General features: G+C 38.4%; 2 protein-coding genes across 3 annotated transcripts in view; one reads left to right on the top strand and one right to left on the bottom strand.

Moving 5' to 3' along the window:
* The window catches only part of NCAPG (non-SMC condensin I complex subunit G), a 52,686-nt gene extending 49,767 nt beyond the window's left edge, over positions 1–2,919 (bottom strand). The window contains exons 1-3 of one of the 2 annotated variants that reach the window (XM_027597599.2): positions 2,680–2,919; positions 1,567–1,770; positions 876–1,104 (exon numbers count right to left, since the gene is read on the bottom strand). In XM_027597599.2, the coding sequence (XP_027453400.1) occupies positions 876–1,104; positions 1,567–1,770; positions 2,680–2,790 (544 nt within the window). In that variant the 5' untranslated portion in view covers positions 2,791–2,919. Of the gene's footprint in view, positions 1–875; positions 1,105–1,566; positions 1,771–2,280; positions 2,478–2,679 lie in introns of those variants that run through there. The other variant, XM_027597600.2, reaches the window with a different exon arrangement.
* Positions 2,920–3,054: 135 nt separating this feature from the next.
* Positions 3,055–15,028, top strand: DCAF16 (DDB1 and CUL4 associated factor 16). The gene is made up of 2 exons (XM_027598012.2): positions 3,055–3,200; positions 11,393–15,028. The coding sequence occupies exon 2, from the start codon at positions 12,015–12,017 to the stop codon at positions 12,663–12,665; it is 651 nt and encodes a 216-aa protein (XP_027453813.1). The 5' UTR covers positions 3,055–3,200; positions 11,393–12,014; the 3' UTR covers positions 12,666–15,028.
* Positions 15,029–26,105: the final 11,077 nt, after the last annotated feature.

The following is a 26,105-nucleotide window of genomic DNA, read 5'->3' as shown; positions in this document are numbered from 1 at the left end:
CACACAACTCCAAAATTTCTTTCCAGAATACAGAATTCCAGTAAATCAATAAGACAAACCAACAGAAAAATGAGAACACATTAGTAGGCATTATATAGAAGAAATACAATTAACTGTTAAATATATGAAAAGATGCATAAAAGGATATATATCATACATACACCAGATAAAACAAAAATTTTTAAATCTGACAATATCTAACACCGGAGAGAATATGGATCAATGAATGTTTTTATGTACTGTTACTAGCAGTATTAATTAGTAAACTGTTTTGTAGAACACTTGTACCTTATCTAATAAAAGCTGAATGTGCACATATCCTAACAAATCCACCCTAGGTATAGACCCCAGAAAAAAAATATTTAAGCTGCGCATAGCAACACCACCATTTTTTTCAGAGCAAAATAACTGGAAACCAGATACTCTGTCATTAGAATAATTAGCTGTGTTACAATTCATTCGACAGAATGCTGTAAGACAGTAAATATATCAACATGGATGAATGTTACAATTATAAATAATTATTAGAAAGCACAGAAAAGTATGACTCATATAGCATACAAAACGATAGGCAAAACTTTTTAGAGATACACACATGTGGCTAATTGTTTAAACAGAAAGACAAGAGAATAATTAACCCAAAATTCAGGATAATCGTTAATTCTGAGAGTGGGGTGGGACGTAAGGTAGGCTTCAAAGGCACTGATGATGTTCTATTTTTTTTAAGTTGGGTGGTGGCTACTTCAGTATTTTTAAAAATCATAGAGATATATATATATATATGACCTATACTATTCCACATAGAGAAAAACCTCTCTACTAAGAATTTAACGAAGTCAAGGAAACTGAAAAAGAATTTAGGAAGCTACACATACCATTAACAACTGGACATTCATCATCTTTGGGATCCTGAAGTCGTGAAAGAGCCAGAACTGCCTGTATCCTCACATTTGGAATTTTATCTTTCAATCTAATAAGCATGGCTTCATTAATTTTATCAAACAAATCATCATCAATCTGGGCATTTTCTGGCATACTGCCCAAGAGCTTGTTTATGAGCTGGCACACTCTAAATCTAACTGCATTGCTGTTTGCTTCATGAGACTGAAACAGGAACAAATCAAAATTACTTACAATCACATACCATTTGAATTATTTAGAATTCAGGAAGTTACAAAAGTAATTCATTACTCGCAGTGAAACTACAATGCTACCTTAATCCATATGCATACGAAAAGTATTAAAATATACACAGTCCAAAGTAAGTATAAGCTAAATTATAAGAGCATACTTCTCTTTGCAGGAATTTTTACTTTACTTCTAAAACAACTCATTTAAAATGATGTGAGAACTGGCTAAGAGAGGTCATTAAAAAATGCTGCAGTTATTTTAAGTCCATTTTTTTATCTTAATGACAGTTCTAGTATTTCCTATAAAAGGCAGACTCATCCACAGACATTTTCTCAGTTACTAAATATTTCATTCTCTAAAACATACAAACTCCCATGGCCCTTTTAATATAATTAAGTTTTCTACAACACTTCCCCAAATTTCCAGTTTTCATACCTTTAAAAGAAAGGTAAACAAATAATTTAAAATGCCACCATCTTCCTCTTCCTCTTCATCTTCCATATCTGACTGGTGAAATGAAGTAACAAACTTGGCTGCGAAGTCTATTAGTCTCTCCACCGCTGGTTCACGTTTATAGACCACCATAGCATATTTAAGATAATGAACAAACTCCTCATGAAAAGCTGTTTTAACATCCATCTGAAAGACAAAAGAGAAATCCTTCACAAACTGCACTGATATAATCCCCTTTTCCCAACAGTACCCTAAGACTGCTTAAAGTACTAGTCATAACTCAAACTAAAATCATTATTTAGTAAACTCCCAGGTAAGTTTCCAAACTATCAAAGAAAAAAAAAACTGCAAATTTCTCTCCAGAGAAATGTACTTCTCCAAGGAAGAAAACAAATGTGAATGTTGACAGTGAAAGGATCCCTTTGACTTTAATACCCTTTAAATTCTCAATATGCCTTGGTGCCAGTTTAGTAAAAATATGCTTCTTCATGAAACAACCCAAAATCAACAATGGCTTTCATATTTTACCACATTTAGCCTTACTCTTACACAGCGATTTCCTTTTGATATAACGTTCACATCCTATCTCATATCCTTAAACCCGATATATTGAATTACAATTTTTCTTGGACCTCGAGATAATTTTCCCGAAACTCACTGTCCTATTCTCACCGCACTACTCAAAACAGTATTTACTTAAATAGGAAGAGCCGGGTCCTAATGGTTAATTTGTTATTTGGTGATTCGATTCAATTTAACTGTGAATAATTTGGCGTTCCTGACGTGGGCGGTGACCTGAGGGACAACAACCGCTGAGCCACCCCGTTCAGGATCCACCCAGCGGCCCAACACTTGGCGCCAGGTCGCCCCGGTGCCCGTAAACGTTGCTCTCCAAATTCACAAAGAATTAACGGTCCGCGCCGGAGGCCGCTGGGGATGGGGGTGCCCGGGCGACCTGGGGCAGGTCTCCAGACCTCTCCGAACTGGGTCGGGAAGGTTCAGAAGGTTGGAGTCCGGAAGGCCACGGGCGGCCCCTGGGGGACGCTTGTCCGGGGAGGGCGAGGGGCGGCGGCCGAGGCCCGGGGCGGCGCTTACCGTGCGATAGGTGCGGCTCAGCGCCACCACCAGCTTGGCCTGGTTCTGGTGCGGCTGCTGCGCCAGCTGAAAGGCCTCCTTAACCGGTAGCAGCTTCTTCTCCGCCCCCATGGCGCCGGCACCTGGCCGGGACGAGCCTCGTCCGCTCCGGGCTGCAGGGTCCCTACGGACCGCAGGTCAAGTTTACAAAGTCGCCTCGGGTTCCGGTCAGCCAGCAGCTGAGCACCCAGGGTGGAGTTACCGCCAGAACGTTCAAATAACTCCCGCGGGAGAAGGAAATACCGCGAGACTGCCGCGAGAGCTGGAAGAGATGGATCCACCTCCCTGAATTACGGCAGTTTGGGCGCATGCGCTTAGGAACTGCGCCGCGGTTTTCCCTGGGAAGTCGCGTTTGTAAGGGGAGGGGGCGTCGGCTGCTCGCCGAGCGGTGGTGCTACTGTCGGGGCGGAGCTGGTGGTGCTAGGCCTACCTGGGTCGTGCAGCTGGGCGTGGGGCGAGAAAGAAGAAAGGATCCTCCATGGGTGAGAACAGGGAATCTCCTGAGGGGAACAATTCCTGCTCCGGCTAAAGGGGAGCAGGGGATCCCGGGCGTAAGGGTTCGTTTGGAGATCCGTCGAGAAGGGCAAGAGGGTGTGCTGGAGGCTGGGCAGCGGCCCGGCTTCCACTGAGAAAGCGGACGTCCGGATCTGCTGAGGGGGGCGTTCCGAGGTGTCCTGATGGAAGCGGGCCTCCGTCATTTTAAACCTTAGGACCTCGGCTGGTGGAGGGGTCTGCAAGAGGGAGGCAGTCTGGGAAGAGCTGCGAAGAGAGCCATGATTTAATTTAGACCTAGCTTACTCTAGAGGCACCAGCTTTCGAGGCCTGGTTTACAGAGGTGCATAACGACAATGTATTCAACAAGGGAGAACACAGGGGATGGTGTTTAGGGTAGTGGTAAAGATAAAGTAATTTGGAGTGCCTTCGAGCAGGAACTAGGTCTTTAAACATAAAAAAAAAAGGCAAAATATCAGACAAAAACGAACATCTCTGTACCCATAGCCAGCTAAAGAAATAGAAGATTACAAAGCCGCCTGTTTACCTTTTTCCTTTTGAATTACCTTCTCTCTCCAGCCTTAACGGCTTTTCTGAACCCAACTGTTTTATGTATTAATGATGACATATGAGTAAGTCTCTGAATAAATATACTGTATTGTTTTCATGTTCTAAAATATAAATCATTTGCAAACAAAATAATCCTTTGCAACTTGTTTTCAATTAGTATTGTTTTTGAGGTTTATTCATATGGATACTTTCATAATAATAACTCACACCTTATGGACCGTTATTTGCTAGACACTGTTGTAAGCACTTTACTTCATTCAGTCCTTACAAACAGCCCCGATAAGGTAACTTCTAGCTTCTTTTAAGATGAGGAAACTGAGGCACAGACGGGTTTCTATAGTATTCTGTTCTATGAATATTTGATAATTTATTCATCCATTCTCTTGCTTCATATTATACATACAACATAAGTATTCAAATGTTAGTTAAAGTAATGAATATGGTAGCATTTGGGTTGCCTATAATTTCAAAATTATCAGGAGGTCTAATTCTGAAAAGGCAAAAAAGGATGCGTATTTTAGGTTAATCAGCTGGAGCAAAAGCATAGAGGCCCAAGAATTTATGGGATATACTGCTAACATCTCACTATAGCTAAAATGTAGAATGCCTGGAAAGCTGTGGAGAAAGAAAGCTAGAAATGGCATTAATTTATTAACCAAATATCCAAATATTATTATTTCAACATATAATCAACAAATTATTGATAAAATGATTTACATTCTCTTTTTTCCCTACTAAGTCTTTGAAATTCGGTGTTATTTTACACTAGCCACATTTTGAGTGCTCCATAGATACATGGGGCCAGTGACTACATTATTGAATAGTGTGAAATGATTCTTATTTTGAGAACCACTGTATATGCCATTTGTTTTTCATGTAAAATTGGCAAACTAAAAATTAGAACAAACTAACATTTGAAGACATTTTTCTTATTTTGTGGCCTTTAATTGCTCAGCTCTTTTTATGCCCTGGGTCCCTGCTACCTTTGTTCCTCTGAATGTGAAGTTTCTAACAATATTATTTCCTTTACTGTATTTTATTTGGTGATTTCTCCACAAATGAGAGATGACTTTGTATCATTTTGTCCGTTACTGAAGGATGAGGCATCTGGCCACCAGAGGGCAGCCTAACTATTTTGATTAGCTTTTTTTAGGATTTAATAACATGTTTTTGTTTAGTATTTTTTGAACATGAAAAGATGGATTACAAAATGAAAAGGCAACGTTTGGAATGGGAGAAAATATTTGCAAACTATATTTCCCTTAAGGGGTTAGTATCCAAAATATATAAGAAATTCCTATAATTCAATAGCAAAAAAGCAAAAACCCAATTAAAAAATGAGCAAAAGACCTGAATAGACATTTTTCCACGGAAGACATACAGCCAGCAAGTATATGAAGAAGTGCTCAACATCACTAATCACCAGAGAAATGCAAAACAAAACCTCAATGAGATATCACCTCACACCTGTTAGAATGACTATTAGAAAAAAATCAGAAGATAAGAAGTGTTAGTGAGAATGTGGAGAAAAGAGAACCCTTATACATGTTGGTGGGAATGTAAATTGATACAGCCATTATATAGAAAACAGTCTGGAGTTTCCCCAAAAAATTAAAAAGAGAAATACCAATGTGATCCAGCAATCCTATTTCTAGGTATATATATCCAAAGGAAATGAAATCACTATCTCAAAAGATATATCTGCATTCCTGTGTTTATTGCAACATTAGTCACAGTAGCCAAGATATGGAAACAACATTAAGTGCCCATCAATGGACGAATGTATAAAGATGTGATTTATATGTAATGGAATACTCTTCAGTCTTAAAAAGGAAGGAAATCCTGCTATTTGCTACAAAATGGGTCAGCCTAGAGGATATTCTGCTAAGTGAAATAAGTCAGACACAAAGGCAAATATCGTTTAATCCTACTTATAGGTGGAATCTAAAAAAGTCAAACTCCTAGTAACAGAGTAGCATGGAAGTTATCAGTGGCTTGGAGGATGGAGGAAATTGGGAGATGTTGGACAAAGTACAAACTTGGAGTTATAAATTCTGGAGACCTAATGTACAGCCTGGTGACTATAGTTAGTAATAATGTATGTATACCTGAAATTTGCTGAGAGTAGATCTCAAGTGTTCTCACCACACACAAAATGGTAACTCTGGGGTAATGGATGTATTAATAGCTTGTTTGCAGTAATCATTTCACAATATATACATGTATCAAAACATCACATTTACATGTTAAATCTATACAACTTGTCAATCATACCTCAAAGCTGGTAAAAAAAAAAAAAAAGATGCTATATTAAACTTAAACATTCTAGTCTCACTGCCTTAAAGCTTACCTGTTTCTTGAGTTTTGCTTTTAGTTTTGTGGGAAAAAAGAACAAGTGATACCTGGGAATAAATTTCTTCCTGTCCTTGGTAAAACTTAGTTTAGTTGAAGATATAACAAAACTGAAGATTTTGTAAGGTAAGGCTATGTAGTTCTGAAATTATGGTAAAATCATTCTTTAAAGGTAAATTATACATAGGAATAAATGGAATAGCTGTGTTTAATTCAGTTTTGATGTGGGAAAATTATACACATGGAATAAAAAGGAGTAACAGTGATGGGTTCACTCTAGAATTAACATGTGCCCCCAAAGAGATTTTGTCTTATTTCTGCTAAAAAAGTAGAGTGGGCCTTTTAAAGAATGCTGTGAGTAACACAATAACAAGAATAGCCCAATAATAATCTTGCAGATGGAATCTAGTAAAAAATTTAGCAATATTGATCCTGTTTTAAAAGTTTTTTCATTTGTCTTTGTGCAACATATCACCCAATCACCTGAATATAATTGGGAATTTTTATCTCCATGGAATAAAAATAGAACATGCTTGTATAGTTACTTACAGCAGACCTTTGTCATTGTCTCATTTTCTTTCAAAAGACATACTAAGCCATAATATGTGCCAGACATTTTGGGGAACAGAGTTAAGTAAAAAGAATGTGTAGAAGCCAGAGAAATGTTCTTTAGAGGAATATTGACCTGAAGCCATACCATATGATGTTATTAGCACAACTCAGTGTGTATTTGAAACTAGAGATGTTAACTAACATTTTGAAAGTCACTCCTACAGAATGGCATAAATGGGATGTTGATCTTTTGGTTTTTGCTTTTTTCATTTAGAATTCTGCCTTTAGTACATCCATATTGCAATGTATACGTCTCGTGTGCTATCACCACATTTTGCTTATCCACTCCTCCAGTGAGAGAAACCTATAATACTTCTAATTCCTTACCATCAAAGATGAAGCTTCAGAGTACATGTTGGTCTTATGGAGAACTTCTTTACTATATATATATACACACAAGAGTAGAATTACTGGATCATGAGATGTGCAAATAGTTTGGCTAAATGGTACAGCCAGATTTCTCTTCCCCAGACTATAGCATCACCAGCAGTACTCGTCCCTACAGGTCTTGTTCCTTTGTCTCCTCACTAACACTTAGGATTGTCTCCAGCTTTCTAATTTTTACCAAATAGAATAATGTGATAACTCTTTACTCATCATATGGCTAATGGCCGGTTGATTTTCTCTTCTGTAAATGGAATATTTTTGTCCTTTGCCCTTTCTTTATTGAGGTTGCTATCTTTTTGTTGTGGATTTGTAGTTAACTTAGTTCTTGATATCTTTAGTTCAATCCAGAAATAATTTTGATATGATTGAATTCATCATTTTTTGGTTTTGTGCTTTATGGTTTTTTCATTTAAAAGTCTCCTGGGGGTGTCTGGGTGGCACAGTCAGTTGGGCCGCCTACTCTTGATTTCAGCTCAGGTCATGATCTCCAGGTGATAAGATCAAGCCACACATGGGGCTCTGTGGAGTCTACTTGTCCCTCGCCCTCTACTCCTCCTGCCCCCCAACACTCATGCTTTCTCTTTCTCTCTCTCCATCTCTATCTCTAAAATAAGTAAAATCTTAAAATAATAATAAAAATAAAAGTCTCGCTGCCCCCACGTCACAATAGTACTCTATATTCATGTATTATGTTCCTTTAACTTCGTAGTTTACCATAGTCACTGAGGTCTTTCATCTGAGTCCTCCTTTGTATGTAGCATTATATGGGTATATATACAGTTTGGTATTTCTTCATGTAATGAGCCAGCTTTACCAATATTATATACTAAATAGTTTCATTCCCCCTTGATTTATTTGCAAACTTTATTTTGTACTACATTCAAAAACTTTATATGGCTGTATTTCTGAGTTTTGTTCTGTTTGGACTATTTGTTCCAATACACTAACTCTACCCTATTTTAATTTCTGTGACTTTTGTAGTATGTGTTAATACTTGTAGGCCAAGAACCCCCTTCAGTCTTCTGTTTAAATCATTGGTTTGGCTGCATGTGCAATTTTATTCTTTTCATATTGGGATTGTATAAATCAATTTGGAGAAACTTTTTATAATCTTCATTTGTTCCATCCAAGATTTTTAAATCATCTTTATGTCCTTTATTAGAATTTTACATTTTTCATAGAGGTCTTATATATTATTAAGTAGTTCCTAGATCCTTGAGAAGTTTGGGGTTGTTTTTTTTTTCCTCACTGTGGTGAAGGGTATATATGTAATACATTTTTTTAGTTAGTATGCTTGTGTAGAAGTTAAAGGTTCCGCAGTTCAAATCCACATCCTGTCACTTAGTAGAGGTATGGCCTTGGGCGGGTAGCTTAAACCTCATGTTTAAAATGAGGTACTTAAAAAAGTACCTGTTTTGTAGGGTTGTTAGGAGAATTTTATTTTTTTTTTAAAGATTTTATTTATTTATTTGAGAGAGAGAGAATGAGAGATAGAGAGCACGAGAGGGAAGAGGGTCAGAGGGAGAAGCAGACTCCCCGCTCAGCAGGGAGCCCGATGTGGAACTCGATCCCGGGACTCCAGGATCATGACCTGAGCCGAAGGCAGTCGCTTAACCAACTGAGCCACCCAGGCGTCCCTGTTAGGAGAATTTTAAATGAGTTAACATTTGCAATTCCTAGAATAGTGGTATATACTAAATAATAATGAATATCCATAGATTAATCTTAAATCCAGGAACTTCATTGAGCTCTTTTATTAGCTCTAATTGTTTACATGTTAGTTTTTTTTTTTATTAGATGACCATATCTCTTTTCTTCCAGTTCTGACACCTGTCATTTATTCTTTTTTTATTTTATTCTTATTTTTGTAACATTAATTAGGACTTTTGGTACTGAACAGACTATCAGGCATCATGGTTATCCTTATCTGATTTTATTTTTAGAGGGAATATATCTAAAATTTCTCACTTAGGTTATATTTGCTGAAAGTTTTTGATGATAACCTTTACCAAGTTAAGAGGGTAGCTTTTCTTCCTAGATTGGTAAGAGTATTTTGTTTTTGAAGGAACTAAGAAAGGTTAAATATACACAGTTGATAAAATAATGGTGGTTTTTTTTTTTGGCTTTATTTTCTTACCATGGTGACATATATTTATAAATTTTTTGAAGTTGAGGTATTCTTCCTTTCCCTGGGATAAGCTGTACATGATAGCATATTCTTTTTTTAATCTGTTAGATTTTGTTAGGTAATATTTGGAATTTTTGCAAGTGAAATGAGCCTGTACTTTTTTTATTTGGTTCATCTTTAGGTTTGGAATTAATATTTTATTATCCTTATAAAAGGAGTTTATATGCTTTTTTCTTTTTTCTGAAACAACTTAAGTAGGTGTTAATTTCCTTGGAATTTTAGTGGAACTCACTTATAAAACTGTATAGGCCTGGTGCTTTTAAAAGGAGGTTGGTACCTTTTCATTTTCTTTACCACTTACTGGTTTGTTCTATTCAAGTTATCTACTTCCTATGTGAGTTTTAGTATTTTCTTCCAGAATTCAGCCATTTCATCTAGATTTTCACATTTAGTATATATTTGGGTTTTTTTTTAAGATTTATTTATTTACTTATTTGTCAGAGGGAGACCACAAGCACGGGAGAGTGGCAGGCAGAGGGAGAAGCAGGCTCCCCACCGAGCAAGGAGCCCAATGCGGGACTTGATCCCAGAACCCTGGGATCATGACCTAAGCCAAAGGCAGACGCTTAACCAACTTAGCCACCCAGACGTCCTCTGTTTTTTTATTTTTAATCTCTTTTTGTGTTTTTAAGTCTCTCAAGTTTGACTAGTTCACTTTTCTTATTCATTTTTCAAAAAACCATCTTTTAGTTTTATCAGTCTTTTCTATTCTCATATGCTATTTCATTTCTGCCTTTATTTCCTTCCTGCTTATTTTGCTCTTGCTCTTTTCCATTATTTTGAATTGAATGCTTAACTTGTAGATATTTAAAATTCCTCATTTCCTCGTCAGTGTATTCAAAGCTATAATTTTCTTTCAGGTATGGGTTTCCCATGTCCCACAAATTTTGCTTGTATGGTTTATATTATTCGGTTTTAGTATTTAACATCCTTTATAATTTCCATTTTAACCCATGAGTTATTTAGCTTCCCAACATAGGATTACTTTTAAGTATCTTTTAATATTTACCTTCATTGCATTTTGGTCAGAGAATTTAGTCTGAACGAAATAGACCCTTTAGAACTAGTTATACTTTATAACCTAATACATGATCTATTTTCATGTGTGTATATGTGCACTTTCAAATATCTATTCAGTTTGGTATAGAGTTCTGACTACTGATATAATACCAAAAGTGTATTAATATTTTGACTGTTTCAGGTTTCTTATATCTCCTGCTTATATAGTTCTGTCCATTGTTACTTGAGAAATTTTGAGGATGTGCTTTCAGGACCATAAACATTTATGATGAGTACTATATAATTTTATTCTGTTCCTTTTACTGATACTATTGTCCATCTTTGTCCCTTATATGTTTTGACTTGAAATCTTTTTTGTTGGGTATTAAGATTGCTATCTCAGCTTTATTTTGGTCCACAGTTGCCTGATACATCTTTTTTCATTCTTTTATTTTTTTTGCCTTTCTGTGTGTTTTTGCTTTGAAGTATCTTCTGTTAGTTGCATATTATTGAATCTTGTTTTGTTTTGTTTTTTTAATCCAATCAGAGTGTCTGTCTTTTAACTGTGAGTTTAAAGTGTTTACATTCATTATAATTTCTACTATATTAAGAATTACACCTGGAAGAAAAAAAAATTTACACCTGCCATCTTCTCTCATTTCTGTAGAGTATGGTTATATGACCACAACCTTTGGGTCCCAACAAGAGTTGTACGCAGCTCTATAACCAGGACAGGTCCCCTAAAACTAATCCCAATAAGCACATCTTAAGAGAAAAAAGTACCTTTTACAGCTCTCTATTGAGTTTGGGGCATAAGGGAACTGCTCTTGCAGAAATAATTTTCTGGGCTAGAACAGTGTACTAAAAAATATGTACCAATAAATGATTAGAATGACCCCAGGCTCTCCTTCCCAGGAGTCATTCCCAATAGAAAAATCTGCCTAAGACTATGAGCTAGAGATGGCAAAGCCCAGTAAGTGTTCGTGTTCAGCATCTGTGTTCTTAGATACTATATAAAGTTAGAGTGACAATAATGTTATGCATTGCTTTCAGGCTTTAATATCATTTCTCTAGTCTTCTCATTCACAGGTTAAAGCTACCTTTCCAGATAGTTCAACAACTAAGTCACCAGTTATCAAGGGCATTTGCACCACCTATGGAAAACGTCAGATCCATGTACACCAGATGTCCCTGGCAACTCATCCCACCATCTCCCTGAACAAAATTTGCACCAACAGCGGACAAGAAAGGCAACCATTGTTTCTTTTGTTACCAAGTAGATATAACATCCCTGCCAACAAAACAGAATACACAAAGTGTCTCTTCACAGTATCACGACCAGTTGAGAACAGGCTAAGAAAATCAGCTTGCCTAGATGAGGACCCCTTCTCTTCTTGGGTAGCCAGGATTTGAAGGAGAGACTCTGACCTGTACCACTGGTAAGTGACTTAACACTTTTACACACTGAACTGGTCCTGAGAACTGAGATGTCTTCTTTGTAAGTGAAGAATATGCAACATAATCTTGAAGAACTGCACAGTGATATGAGCCAGAGGCATACTGTGTGTGTGTGTGTAATGGACTGACAAATTAATCTTGTTGAAGGATTTTTCATCTTTTGTTTCTGTTTGCTAGTTTTAGTCAGTATTTTGCTGGCTTAGATTGTTACCTTTTTCTGGTTTCTTCTTCTAATCCAATGGGTCCCAGAAATCCCTCTCCTGACCCCTTATCAGAATCAGAAAGTGAGGAAGAAGAAAATGCTGACTACCTAAATGAGAGTTCTGGGCAAGAGTGGGATTCCTCTGAAGAAGAAAACCGTGTGGTTCCCAACCTCACACCTCTTGAGAGTCTTGCCTGGCAGGTTAAGTGCCTTTTAAAATACTCTACAACTTGGAAACCTTTAAATCCTAATTCCTGGTTATATCACGCTAAACTCTTGGATCCAAGCACACCAGTTCATATACTCCGGGAGATAGGTCTAAGACTCTCCCATTGTTCCCACTGTGTACCCAAACTGGAACCAATTCCCGAATGGCCTCCTCTGGCTTCTTGTGGAGTGCCACCTTTTCAAAGGCCCCTTACAAATGCCAGTCGGCTTTCTAGAGATCATGCCACTCTAAATGGAGCACTGCAGTTTGCCACCAAACAGTTAAGCCGGACATTGAGTAGAGCCACTCCCATACCCGAATACCTAAAACAGATCCCTAATTCATGTGTTTCTGGTTGTTGCTGTGGCTGGTTAACTAAAACAGTTAAGGAAACAACCTGCACTGAACCCATCAACACGACTTACTCGTACACTGACTTCCAGAAGGCAGTTAACAAACTCCTAACCGCATCACTCTAAAGACCCACCATTTGTTCTGCTATCTCTCATATTGCTAATTGAGAAGGAAGTACAAAGTCACACCACAGTTGAGAAGCAAGTGCCTTCTCAACCAAACCATACCCTGTCCTAACAAGCCCTTAAGTACTACCAAGTACAGTGGTACCATAACTCAGCTACAAAAAATGCATGGTGATCATGCCCTTTGACAGACCCTGTGGATAAAATGAAAACTTCAGTAGAAAATTAGACAAAAGGGACCATATTATAAAAGTTAAGTTGACTGTTGTCCACACTCAGTTCTCCCCACCCCCACCCAATTTATTCTGCCTTTCTGAATGGACTCTTAACCAGACATCTCATTGTGAACGAGAAGGAAGAAGTAGTAGGTCCCTACCCCTTTTGTTACCTAACCTTCAAAATAGCCAGTGGAGAAGAGGGAACTTAGCTTTTCCCAATAACACCTCTCTGAGCATACTCTTTCCTAACATTAATTTCTATGAGATAGTTGCATTAATTGGAATTCCTTAGACAAAAGAAAATGGTGGGGCTATGAATTTATCTCCCAGCTTTTATACAGATAGGCCTATATATGGCACCCTTTAGGGTTCCTGTTTTGGAGGAGAGGGAGTGAAGTTTCAAACCTAGGCTGCACTGCTTCAGGCCTATTATAGTACCTGCAGTTACAGTATAAACCTTTATACATTAAGTTCCCACCAGGCTCTCTGTAGCTACATTGGCCTAAAAATTGTAACCAGGGATTAAACAGACACCTGTTCTGTGGGGAATAGATTTCCTGCATCTTGGCATTCAGACTTTGGTCAAGAGCAGATCACATTTTAAAAGACCAATGGGAAAGGATTAAGAGCACTTATGCTTTCAATATTAACTGCAAATGAATTAAAATATTTCATCTGCATAATGTTCTCAGCAGTACTTTATGCACTGTTTACATCCATTGCAAACTTTTCAGGAACTCTTCTAACTTTAAAGAACTTAGCACTACAGAAAATCTCAGCCTAATACAATCAGAAGTTGGAGTTTTTAGCATCATTGTTTTTCTACATAGATTAGCTTTAGATTTTCTTCTAGCTCAACAAGGAAGAGTATGTACCCTTATAAATGAATCTTGCTGCATTTATTTAAATGAGTCAAAACATAGAAATCATACATAAAAGAAGATTCATGGGACCAATAAATCTTTTCACACACCTACAATAGAGTGAAACCTGTGTGTGTGATCCTGGTTGACTGGCCATCTAAAAGGAATCAGAAAATAGATTGAAAATCCTGTATCCTTTCATTTTACTTTTACTTTTTTCCTATTCTCCATAATTAAGTGCTGTATATGATGTGGCATCAAAAAAATGGAAGCATTAATGGAATCACAAATTCTATACATGTATAGCAACTTTAAGGAGAGAGGAGAACGTTTATAATCCAATGAGAATTTCTGCTGAGTCTTAGTTGTCATATCTTAAGGAAAAAAGAAGGGACCTGTAGTAGGTAGGAAAGATATTTGTGAATGGAAAATTACTGAACTGAAACCATATCATACTGTTAGTGTAATTGAATGTATCAGAAACTGTTCCTATGTAGAGATGTTTTGTGAAATTGGGTTTTTAAAATGTTATAAGAACCTGTTTCCTTTTTTTTTTAAGGGGAAGGTGGGAAGAGGTAGGGAGGTCTGAAAATTAAAATATATTGATGTTTATGTAACCATAATATGTTCCTTTTTCTGTGTGTGTATATAAAAGGGCCTTGCTCCTGAAGCATTTTTGCTATTCACTCCAAAAGGAAGCCTTTCCCCAGCTCTGCAGCTGAATAAACCAACAGCTTTGTACGTGCTGAAGAGTATGGTCATTTGTTCTCAACAAATGAAGTAGATCCTGCTTTGCTTAAGGCATATTCAACATTCACTAAATGCTGAATAGAGTCAACTGATCAGATAGATGATAGATACATACATACATACAATATAGTGTCTCTGATAGGAGGTGACTTGGGAGCTCTAGACAATGTAACATACTTGTAAAAGAAAATGTCAGATATTCAGTCAAGACCCGGATTTGAACCCGTTTGTTTGTATATGTTAGGTAATTACGGGTTACACAAAATGAGAGATACGTGGAAAAGCTTTAAGCCTTTACTTCTTTTTGTGTGCCATGGACGTGGGGTTAGGGGTGGATTTACCACTTTAACACTCTCCTTACAAGCGATTAGGAGAAATGACAAATTTACTCTGTTTTCATAGAAATCTTTATCTAAGGAAACAGGACTTCTAAACCAAGAGACATTAATGTTACAAAGGTACTATTCTCTCTCAATGCAGATAGGCAGCCTTTTTTTGTTGAAGCGGTCCAGATACTTTGAGCACAGAAGACCATAATCATGTCTTTTAAACCCATCAGCTTTCCTAAGAGAAGGAAAAAATTGATACATGTCTGATGAGGGACAGATTTAAGTCGCCTTTCAGGGATTATCCTGCTGGGGCTCCTATCACAAGTATCCATTTAAAAAAATTTCTCTATGATGAAAATAATGTTCTGTTATTAGAGTAGATTATTAAAGCTGTTAGGGAATTTAGAAATCACTTGGGTTATTTTCTTACTGATACATAAATTCTCTCTTCTGACTCTAATAAATTATTTTCTACTTTTGGCTTCCGTATTAGAGAATTTAATGCCTTTTGGAGCAGCCCATTATTTTTAAATGTCTCTTATTAGAAATTTAGTTATTCATCTAGTAATAGTATGGAGTGCCTACTATAATCCAGACCCTGGGAGTGCAAAATTAAATAAGATATATACATAAGAAATCAGTTTTAAAATATATTGAACCAGGGCGCCTGAGTGGCTAAGTCGGGTTAAGCATCTGACTTTGGCTCAGGTCATGATCTCAGAGTCCTGGGATCAAGCCTGAGCCCTACATCTGGCTCCCTGGCTCAGTGGGGAGTCTGCTTGTCCCTCTCCCTCTGCACTTCCCCCTGCTTTGCTCTGTCTCTCTCTCAAAATCTTTTTTAAAATAATAAACACAATAATACATATTGAACCAATGTAAACTACACCAAAGCTTTTGGCCATTGATGCTGTTTTTGCTCTCTAAGGTCACATTAAATTAGCCTAATTCTTATACAGACCCTTAGATATTTGTAAATGTGTGGCCATCCAAGTGTAGTGGAAAGTTACATGGAGGGCACACTCCAACAATGAAACCCCAAAAGGGGTAGTCACCTAAGGGAATAGATAAAGAGCTTTGTCTTTTATACACAGATTTAAGTTGTATTTGGTAAGTTCACGAGGCAATGGCACATAAAGATCAGGGCCAGGAGTGTTCTGCTCATATGACTGGGGTACATAGAAAAGCCCAGAAAGTTTGGGTGACTTGTCAGACTCCATGATACAAGTCTGTGCAAGCTCCTGGTATATGAGCCCACCAGTGAGCAATGTCCACTGGACTGAGGGAAATTGAGGGAGCTGTATTAGCTGACACCAACCACCAGGTATTTCTCCTGTGTCGACTTGCTGTTACCAAAAAGAAAATCTCTCGCATATCTTTGCCAATTTTAAACAAAGTTTAGTTAACAGTTACACGTTTGAGTCCGATCACTGTATACAGTCCTCTACGTTCTTCCTTTCAATTGGTGGTATCAGTGGGATTATATAACAGTTTTGGACGTGAGACCAAGAAAATGGTAAGGATGAAGGTAACACAATGAGCTGACACTTGCTGGCTACCCAACTCCTGTTGGCTGTGAGAACTATGGCCAGCTCCTCTCAGTGAGATGTGGGAAAGGAATGCCTGATTTTAAAAATAATATAGCAAGCAGAGGGTCCCAGAGTTGTTGCTTCCAAACAGCGTGGAGTCGGTTTAAAATGCTAGTGACAATTTAGGGTTGGATCATAAAACAAGTTGACTGGAGTTTGGGCAATTTATTTGGGAAGACAGATGACCCTGACACATAATGTGAAAATTCCTGGGATCATTTGGGAATTGATGCCCTGTTCCCTGGAGTAGAACATGATCTGTAATCATCTAGGAGACTCAGGATCCTGGTCAGCCTGACAAGACTAAAACTAAGTTCCTAGTATACACAGAAACCAAGTTGGTGTGGTATCAAATTAGATTTCAGCAGAAACCAGATGAAATTGTCAGAATCAGTGTTGCAGCTTGTAAATTCAGGAGCTCATTGTTACCTCAGGGAAAATTACATTTAGGTTAACTGCCAAAGTTATGCTTATTTATCCTTGACACCATCCCTGGTGTCAAGTGTGGGACCTGACACTCCAATGTATCAACTGATGTTTTTCAATTTGTTCATTAGACAATAGTCTGGAAGGGACAACTTCCTTTAGGAGGCACCCAAACATTTGGAGCAGTCCAAGGGTATGGCCAGTTTTCATGAAAGACCCTAGATTGGCTTTACGATTGCATCCTGGACAACCAGAAAGACTTGATTCTGCACCAGTGTCAGAGCTCTGGTGACACAAGGGGCCAACACCTAGAGAACTAAAATTCTATATTAATTGAAAGCATTAACGTTGGCCACAACCAATGTGTTCCACAGGAATTTATCACAAAGTGGGCTATATCGTGTCAGCCCCTAGCTACCTGCCTGGTGGTAACATAGTGACCTGAGTGTTTTGGTCCAGATCCCATTTTCCCTCTATAAACCCTGCTTGTTTATGTTGGTCACTTTTCTACACATTGTTTTTTTACAAGTGTTGGGTTACTGGTTTAGCAAATAAAAATACAGGATACCCAAATAAATTTGAATTTCTGATAAACAATGAAATATTACACCAGAAAAAAAATTATTATTTATCTGAAAGTCACATTTAATCCATTTTTTTTTTATCTGGCAGCCCTATAAATGTGTTAGTAGCATCGACTGCGTTGTAGTCATGGAGTTTCCTGCAGTGCAGTCTGGTTCTTCCCATTATGTGTTGCCTACTTACCTCCAACTACTTGATGGGGGTGGGGGAGAAGGAGGCTAACCCTCAGTTGACCCAAGATTAGAGGTGTGAGGTGGAAGGGAAGCCCAATTGCTAGTATGAGAGTTTTATAGGAGACACATTTTATTTGGCTGAAATAATCACATAACCAATAAAACATTTACAGACACACATCTTTAAAATGCTGTCGCAATAATAGGTAGTTTAGGTTTGTTGTTGTCTGTGTTCTGTTTGGATTAACTGCTAAATCTTAAGCAGTGTTTTAAGCAGTTAATTTTTTTTTAAGATTTTATTTATTTATTTGACAGAGACACAGCGAGAGAGAGGGAACACAGCAGGGGGAGTGGGAGAGGGAGAAGCAGGCCTCCAGCAGAGCAGGGAGCCCGATGCGGGGCTCCATCCCAGGACACTGGGATCATGACCTGAGCCGAAGGCAGACGCTTAACGACTGAGCCACCCAGGCGCCCCTAAGCAGTTAATTTCTCACTTTGCTTTACCATGAAGGAAAAGATTAAGTATTACTTAAAAAAAAAAATACTTGGTATTTTTGGCAACCATTCTGCATTGCAGAAAAGATCCACACATGTGGAACATTTCCAGAACCCCCCGAAGACTCAAGGATTTGAAGCAGGTTACTTATCCCTCTTTCTAGCCAAAGATGGGAGGCTTATCCTCTGGACAAATCAAACTGAACAGATTAGAACTGGGACTTGGGGGAGACTAGTGGTTGGGCAGTGAGGTGTTATACTGAAAACAGGAGGTGGAGAGAATGTCAGTATTCTAAACATGAGCCTTCAGTCCCCGTCACCCAGCTACAGAATCTGGCACCTGAGTTTATACCCAGCCCTGCCCACCCCACGCAGAGAGATGAACAATTATAAAAACAACTTGCCACTTGATTATTTGTTGCAATGAAACCCATAGTCCACAAGCCCTGCCCACTCGTACATGTCTTCCAGTCTCTTATAATCATGACACAGTGATAGCCAAGGATCAATAGACATTTGAGGATAACTTCAACAATGAAACATGAAGACCAAAACAAAAGAACCAAAACGAACAAAAACCTGGAAATAATGCAAGGCACATAAAATACTCTCAGAAACAGGAGAATACATTGCATTCATGAAGTAACAGGATGCTAGAAAAAATGAAAAATGGAGCTCAAATTAAACATTCAGTAGTTGTGTTAGAAGATAAGTTGAAGGAATTTCAATAAGTAGAATGAGATGGGAAATAACAGAAAAAAAAATTAGATCAGAATGGGATGCAACATCTGATTAGTAAGAGCTCCAAAATGAGAACAGAGAAAGGAGGTGAAGAGATAACAAAATTAAAGAACATTTCCCCAAAATATAGGACATGAGTCACATAAATTAAAAGGATCCACTGAGTGCCCAGCACAATGAATTAAAACACAGAAAAGCATAACATGATATTTCAGGATGACAGGATTAAAGAAGGTCCTAAAAGTTTCCAAAGGGGATGGAACAAGAGTTACATAAAATATTTTCATGGGGCACCTGTGTGGCTCAGTCGGTTGAGCAACCAACTCTGGATTTTGGTTCAGGTCATGATCTCAGGGTCCTGGGATCAAGCCCCACATTGGGCTCTGCCCTCGGTGGGGAGTCTGCTTAAGGATTCTCTCTCTCCCTCTTCCTCTGCCTCTCCCCCTGCTCTCTCTCTCTTTCTTAAATAAATAAATAATCTTTAAAAAAATATTTTCACAATGGTATTTAGATTTTTTATTTATTTATTTGAGAAAGAGAGAGAGAGCACAAGCAGGGGGAAAGGCAGAGGGAGAAGCAGACTCCCCCCTCGCTGAGCAGGGAGCCCCATGCAGGGCCCAATCCCTGAACTCTAGGATCATGACCTGAGCTGAAGGCAGCTGCTTAACCAAGTGAGCTACCCAGGCACCCCTGGTATTTAAATTTCTAGGTAGCAACACTGGTTGAAGGAAGACGATGAAAGCAAAGCGTTCAAATATAAGAGGAAAAATTATTTCCAATGTAGAATTCTGTACCCCAACAATCCAATCAAGTATGGGGCTAAAATAAAGTTTAGACTTGCATAGTCTCAAAATTTTATCTTACCATGTACCCTTTCTTAGGAGGCTCCTGGAGAATGTGCTTCACCAAAACAAAGGAGTAAGTCTAAATAAGATGGCTTGGGATCCTGAAAACAAGACCTCACTAAGGAATGCAATGAAGGAAAGTGCAGGAATGGCTACCATGTCAAGTAAGTAGGATGGGGGAAACTGGGAACAAAGTGAGTACATGGAAGATGCAGAAAGGAGTGAGACAGATGTTGGAATATTGGGGAAAATCAAAAGGATGAGTACATGGGATACTAGGTTAATGTTAAAATGAAGCAATTAGAAGTACACCAAATATACATTTTTGGATTTTGGATGATGGACACATTCTGGAGTGTCACTGTGTCACAAATATAAATCTCAAATTTTATTTCAGTTTTATTTTATTTCATTAGTTATTACAATTTTAGTAGTCAGACTTCAGAAGTTTGACATTAAAAATATAGTAAAATTGTGGTCGTGTCAGCGATTAGATTGCTTCTTCAGGTTCATACTCCACAATTGCAATAGATGCTCCAGTAAGCCGTGCACTGCAGAAGGCTTTTTCAGGGAAAAAAATATATATATATGTATATATATATTATTATAACGTTTTTGGAAAAGGAACTTTGTCCCTTGCTTAGGCAAATCTCAAAATTTTCTTATTTACAGAAATGATACATAGTCTATTGCAGTACTGTCCACAGCACTTTGATTTAAATTTTAGCCTCTGTTGATTCAAAAGCATAAGGAATTACCTGTTTTAAAAATAATATTTTGAAATTTCATAACTGTTTTTCATCTTCCATACTGTTTTTGCTATCAAGATATAGTTAAATCCAGTGACAGCTCCATAATATATTCCCATATAATGCTTTAGGGCTTTTTTCTGAGTTATGATTGAGGATTTATATTATTATTATATAATCAAATAAAATTTTATTTAATTGCAAATGATTATGTGTGGTGATATATGTTTTCTCTTTCATCAAATCTCTTGAGTAAACCATGCCAGGTCAATTTGTCTATCTGTCTTTTTTTGTTAAGTAAGGGATAACATACCTACAGTAAAATATAAAAAGTACACTAATCTTAAGTGTACTTTATGATTTTTCACATGTATACACTTGTGTTTTTTTTTAAAGATTTTATTTATTTGTCAGAGAGAGCACAAGCAGGGGAAATGTCAGGCAGAGGGAGAAGCAGTCTCCCCCCTGAGCAGGGAGCCCGATGCAGGACTCGATCCCAGGACCCTGAGCCAAAGGCAGACACTTAACCGCCTGAGTCACCCGGGCGCCCCTGTTTTCTTTAGTTCATCTGTTAACTTCTGTGTATATTTCATAGTGTATGTAAAATATGAGTACACTACAATCCTGATTCCTAGGCTAAGAAGTACGTTATTGGGAATGCATGCTCAAAAGGTTCCTGCGGACGGATTGCTTGGTCAAAGTTTGGAGATGTCCCTTGTGTACTGATTGCCAGGGAGCTCAGAGAGAGCATCTCTGACAGGATAGTCAGGTCAGAGCTGCCTCTGAAGTGTGACCGGAGCTGAAACTCGACAGCTGACAGGATTGAAATAGGAGAGAGGACAAGAAGGACATTATAAAGCAAGACCTAGAGGGAACGGAGGTTTGTTAGAGCAATTAAAGCAGTTTTCAAAGTGGGGCCTGGTACCATCCACAACAGCATCACTGAAGTGGTTGTTTAAATACCTTACTCATACCTCCTAAATCAAAATTTCTGATATGGGGAGTCTGAAATGCTCATTTTTACCAAGTTCATGATAATTTCTATGTTAACCAGAATTTAAGAAGTTTTAACCCCAGGGGTGCCTGGCTGGCTCAGTCGATAGGGCATGGCAACTCTTGATCTCAGGGTCCTGAGTTCAAGCCCCACACTGGGCGTTGAGCTTACTTTAAAAAAAAAAAAAAGTTCTAAATCCATGTACATACTCTGGACAATACTTGGGTTGGTACTGCAGAGGCAAAGTGATCAGTTCCAAATAGGAAATTGAGAAATGGCTACATTGAAATATTCAACCATAGATAGGTCAGCCATATTACCAATACTTAACTCAGTTAAAAACATTTGCATGTCCATTGAGTACTGAGCACCGTACTGCTATGTAATCAAGAGAATTGAAAAGCATCAGTTCCATTCCTTTTTTTTTTTTTTAATATTTTATTTATTTATTTGAGAGAAAGAATGAGATAGAGAGAGTACATGAGAGGGGGGAGGGTCAGAGGGAGAAGCAGACTCCCTGCTCAGCAGGGAGCCTGATGCGGGACTCGATCCCAGGACTCCAGGATCATGACCTGAGCTGAAGGCAGTTGCTTAACCAACTGAGCCACCCAGGCACCCAGTTCCATTCCTTTTTTGAGTGTTGGAGAGTTCTATTGTTTAATTATCTCTGAACTCCAGAAAAAAGACCAGAAAGGCAATGGTATCGATGCTGGATTCACTTCCTACCTGTTTTCCCTAAGGCAAAGTTAGACGTACTTTGCAAATTGGTTGTTAACTGTTTCAGGTATTGAAAAGACTACTTCCTGGGCCCCTGGGTGGCTCAGTCGGTTATGCGTCTGCCTTTGGCTCTGGTCATGATCTCAGGGTCCTGGGATTGAGTCCCGCATCGGGCTCCCTGCTCAGTGGGGAGCCTGCTTCTCCCTCTGTCCTTCCCCTCTGCTCGTGATCTCTCTCTCTCAAAAAAAAAAAAAAAAAAAAAAGACTACTTCTGCCACGAACTGCTCTTAGCTCCAGTACCCAACTCTTCTATCTCTGTGTTTCACACCTTTGTTACCAGTAACGCAATTTTAAGGTAGGAAGATGGGGAAAAAAATGACTACCAATGCTAGAGTTCCTAGACTCATTTCCTGCAAGCTGTTTCCAGAACCATGTGGAGCTCATGGTATTCATATTAATATTAATATTGATGAGAAATAGAAGCAGAAAAATGTTCACCTTTAGCCCAGAAGGCTGACCTATAGCCTGTGTAATTCTGATAAGGATCAAATACTTGCTGATTGCTACATTCTTAAAGGATCTCATGACTGCCTGTATATCTCACCAACAGTTACTATTGAACTGAATGTTAAGCACCAGAGAAATCTTTCAAAAGTTGGTTTACAAGTAGAAATTTCAAGAAGACATTTAAGATCTAATACTCCCTGCACGTCCTCTCTCCCTTGAACACTAAGCATAAGACCACCAGCTTCATACAGCATAAGTGTAGCTCTTTTGCCCAGGAGTCCTGACCCCATGCTACTTACTTAAATAAACTTACTAGGTTGCACCATACAACGTCTCAAGAATTATTTCTTGGCCCTTGCACTCTACACCCCTCCAATAATATGATCCGTCTATAATATTGCCACAAATCATTTTATTCCAAAGTGTCATGTCCCGTGGTGTTATGTTGAGATACTGTAATATCAATGCAAGTGTTGTCATTTTTCTGACAAGGGGTTTTGTCTTTATTTTCTTCCTGTGGAGATGAGATATAAGACCTGATCCCAGGCTACCTGTGGGACTTCCGATCTGATGGGGAGGCCTTTGAAAGAATTCCCCCAAGGCAGAATAAAATAGATAAAAGCTTATTGAATACACTACAAGGAGGCAGTGAGCAGGACAGAAAAGAATAGGCTGTCTGCCACAAGGCGATGGTAAGGGGCTACAGTTATATAGGGCAGAGTGAGGAGGTATGGGAACATACGGACTTTTCCTTTTTTTGGTAACTGTGCCTGGTTGTAATTAGTCAGTTAGGGACTATGGCAATTTCAAGGTGGGTCACTGAATGAGCCTGTTGGCACTCAGCTTGGTGGTCACTGTGGGCCCATTTACCTTACTCAGATGTCCATTGCTCGAGCTTGCTGCCTGAAAGCAGCCTCTACACTACCTTTAGTGAAACCCTGGTACTAGTTAATGTGTGTGAGGATTACAATATAGGCATAGTGCCAATTTAAGCTCTGTGTTCATTTCTTGCATTCCTCCCTCAAAAAGGAGGGGATCTTTGAGAACTTTAGCTTTTAAAAATATGATATAGGTGCACATATTTTACAGGCTTACAAACTAGTCTGAAAGATGAATAGTGTTAAAAAAAGAAAAAAATTCAACTGAGTAATTTGAAGGTCTGATTGGCTTTATTAAGCAATTCATGAGTTGGGCAGAATCCTGGAGTTGTAGTACAAAATGGAAGGTTTTTATAGGAAGGAGGGTGAGGCAAGGAAGTTATCAGCAAAAGAAAGAAAAGATTCTTCCAGGCAAGGTCACTTTCCCTTGGGGGGGGGAGGGAATGGCAGGGTGTGTCTTCATGCAGATTACCTTATTGGTTCTTAACAGAAAATTCCTGACTGACCAGTTAAGACAACATTTGTGGGGGAGCTTGAAACCACGATTAACATTAGACCTTAAGCCCTGGTTTGGTGACTTGACCTAAGTAACGCCATTTTGGGGCCTGTGGTTTTCTTTTTAACAGGAGGAGTAAGGAGGAGTAGGGAAAATCACCTTCTATTTAAAGAGATTAAGTGAAATAAACACTGAAGAATGTGGTCTGGGTTTTAGATGAGTAGTAGTAGATTAGTAGTAATGACAATCAAGTTACCCCTGCTACTTAACTGATAAGGAAAGAAGACTCTAAGCAAAGACTAAAAGATTAGGAAATTTCTACTAAAGAGATCACCTAAGGCAGCACTTGGATTATCAGTGTGGTAAAGATGAATTATTCAATACCTGTGGAGACAACTGCCTAGCCATCTGGAAAAACAGGTCTGTATTCCAACCTCACTCCATATATCAACATAACTCCCAGCTAGATCAAATTTGTAACCATTAAAAAAAAAAAAAAAGAAAGAAACCCCAGAAGTGCTAGGAGAAACTAATAGATGGGAAAAGCTTTTCTAAGCATGATGTAAAAACCAGAAAATATAATAGAAAAGATCGATAGATTTGCCTACATAAAAATTGAAAATATTTATAGAGCATGTCAACCAAGAAAAGAATCCACTGAAAATTTAAGCAAACAGACGGTTATCTGGGCAATAAGAATTGCAATTTGGGAGACACAGATTCAGATAGAAACCTGAATCGTGTTCCAAGGAAGACAAAGAGAGAGCAGAGTTATATAGGCAAAAGGCTATGAGTGTAGTTCTCATTCAGGTCCTCTGTGCAAAGGAGGGATTGGAATTAGGGTAACTGGGATTGGTTGGGTTAATCTGAAAATGAGGGATTGAAATTTGCTAAACACATTGATTCTTTGAAAGTGAAGAGTGCAGATGATTCAGGTGTCTTGGTGAGGAAGAAGGTAAGTCCAGGCTGAGGGCTTGCAGCTAGCTGAAAAGTTCAGTTTCTAAGTTGAGGACATGCATAAATTCCTCCTACCCTATAGCTTCCCAACCCTATATAGATAGATGATAGATAGATAGATAGATAGATAGATAGATAGATAGATAGATAGATAGATAGATAGATAGATAGATAGATTTTTTTTTAGAGAGTGCACGCTTTAGCAGGGAGGAGGGGCAGAGGGAGAGGGAGAGAGGATCTTAAGCAGGTTCCAAGCTCAGCATGGAGCCCAACTGGGGACTCAGTCTCACAACCCTGAGATCATGACCTGAGCTGAAATCAAGAGTAAGATTTGGGGCGCCTGGTTGGCTCAGTCGGTTAAGCATCTGCCTTTGGCTCAGATCATGATCCCCCTACTCAGCGGGGAGCCTGCTTCTCCCTCTCCCTCTACCTGCTGCTCCCCCTGCTTATGTGCACCCTCTCTCTCCCTCTCTCTGTCAAATAAATAAATAAAATCTTAAAAAAAAAAAAAGTATGCTTAAAAGACTGAGCCACCCAGGCACCCCCTCCCAACCCTATTTTAAAAAGAGACTCTTTTAGCTAAGTTTGCTTGCTTTACCTTGGAAATCTCCTTTTCCAAGCATAAGAAAGCCGAAGTAAATCACGAACTAGGTGAAATGTTTGCAATATACATATCACAGGCCCAGTGCTAAAAGCCCCTACAAGGAAAGATCTTATAATAAGTGTTAAAAAATTATTAAAGACAATTTAGATAATCCAAAACTTCAATACTTCATGAAGTAGACAGTCTCTTTGTTCAGAGACTACAAAAGGGGTAGAAGGCAAGAAGCTTTTATAAGAATAAAGAATAAAGAACAAGTGGGGGGTGGGGCACCTGGGTGACACAGTCAGTTAAGCAACTGACTCTTGGTTTCTGCTTAGGTCATGATCTCAGGGATCAAGCCCGGAGTGGGACTCCACGCTCAGTGCAGTCTGCCTGATTTTCTCTCTCTCAAAAAAATAAATAAATAAAATAAATAAATAAATAAATAAATAAATAAATAAATAAATAAATAAAGATTCTCTCCTCTGCCCCTTCCCCATGCATGCACTCTCTCTCAAATAAATAAATAAATCTTTAAAAAAAAAAAAAAG

This window comes from Zalophus californianus, chromosome 2 (genome assembly GCF_009762305.2).
Source record: "Zalophus californianus isolate mZalCal1 chromosome 2, mZalCal1.pri.v2, whole genome shotgun sequence".
In the NCBI taxonomy this organism is placed as follows: domain Eukaryota; kingdom Metazoa; phylum Chordata; class Mammalia; order Carnivora; family Otariidae; genus Zalophus; species Zalophus californianus.
The sequence above is the reverse complement of the archived record's forward strand: the minus strand, read 5'-3'. Positions and strand labels throughout refer to the sequence as shown.

Coding starts and splice junctions, on each gene's coding strand:
- DCAF16 (XM_027598012.2), top strand. CDS start 12,015: ATGGGTCCCAGAAATCCCTCTCCTGACCCCTTATCAGAATCAGAAAGT.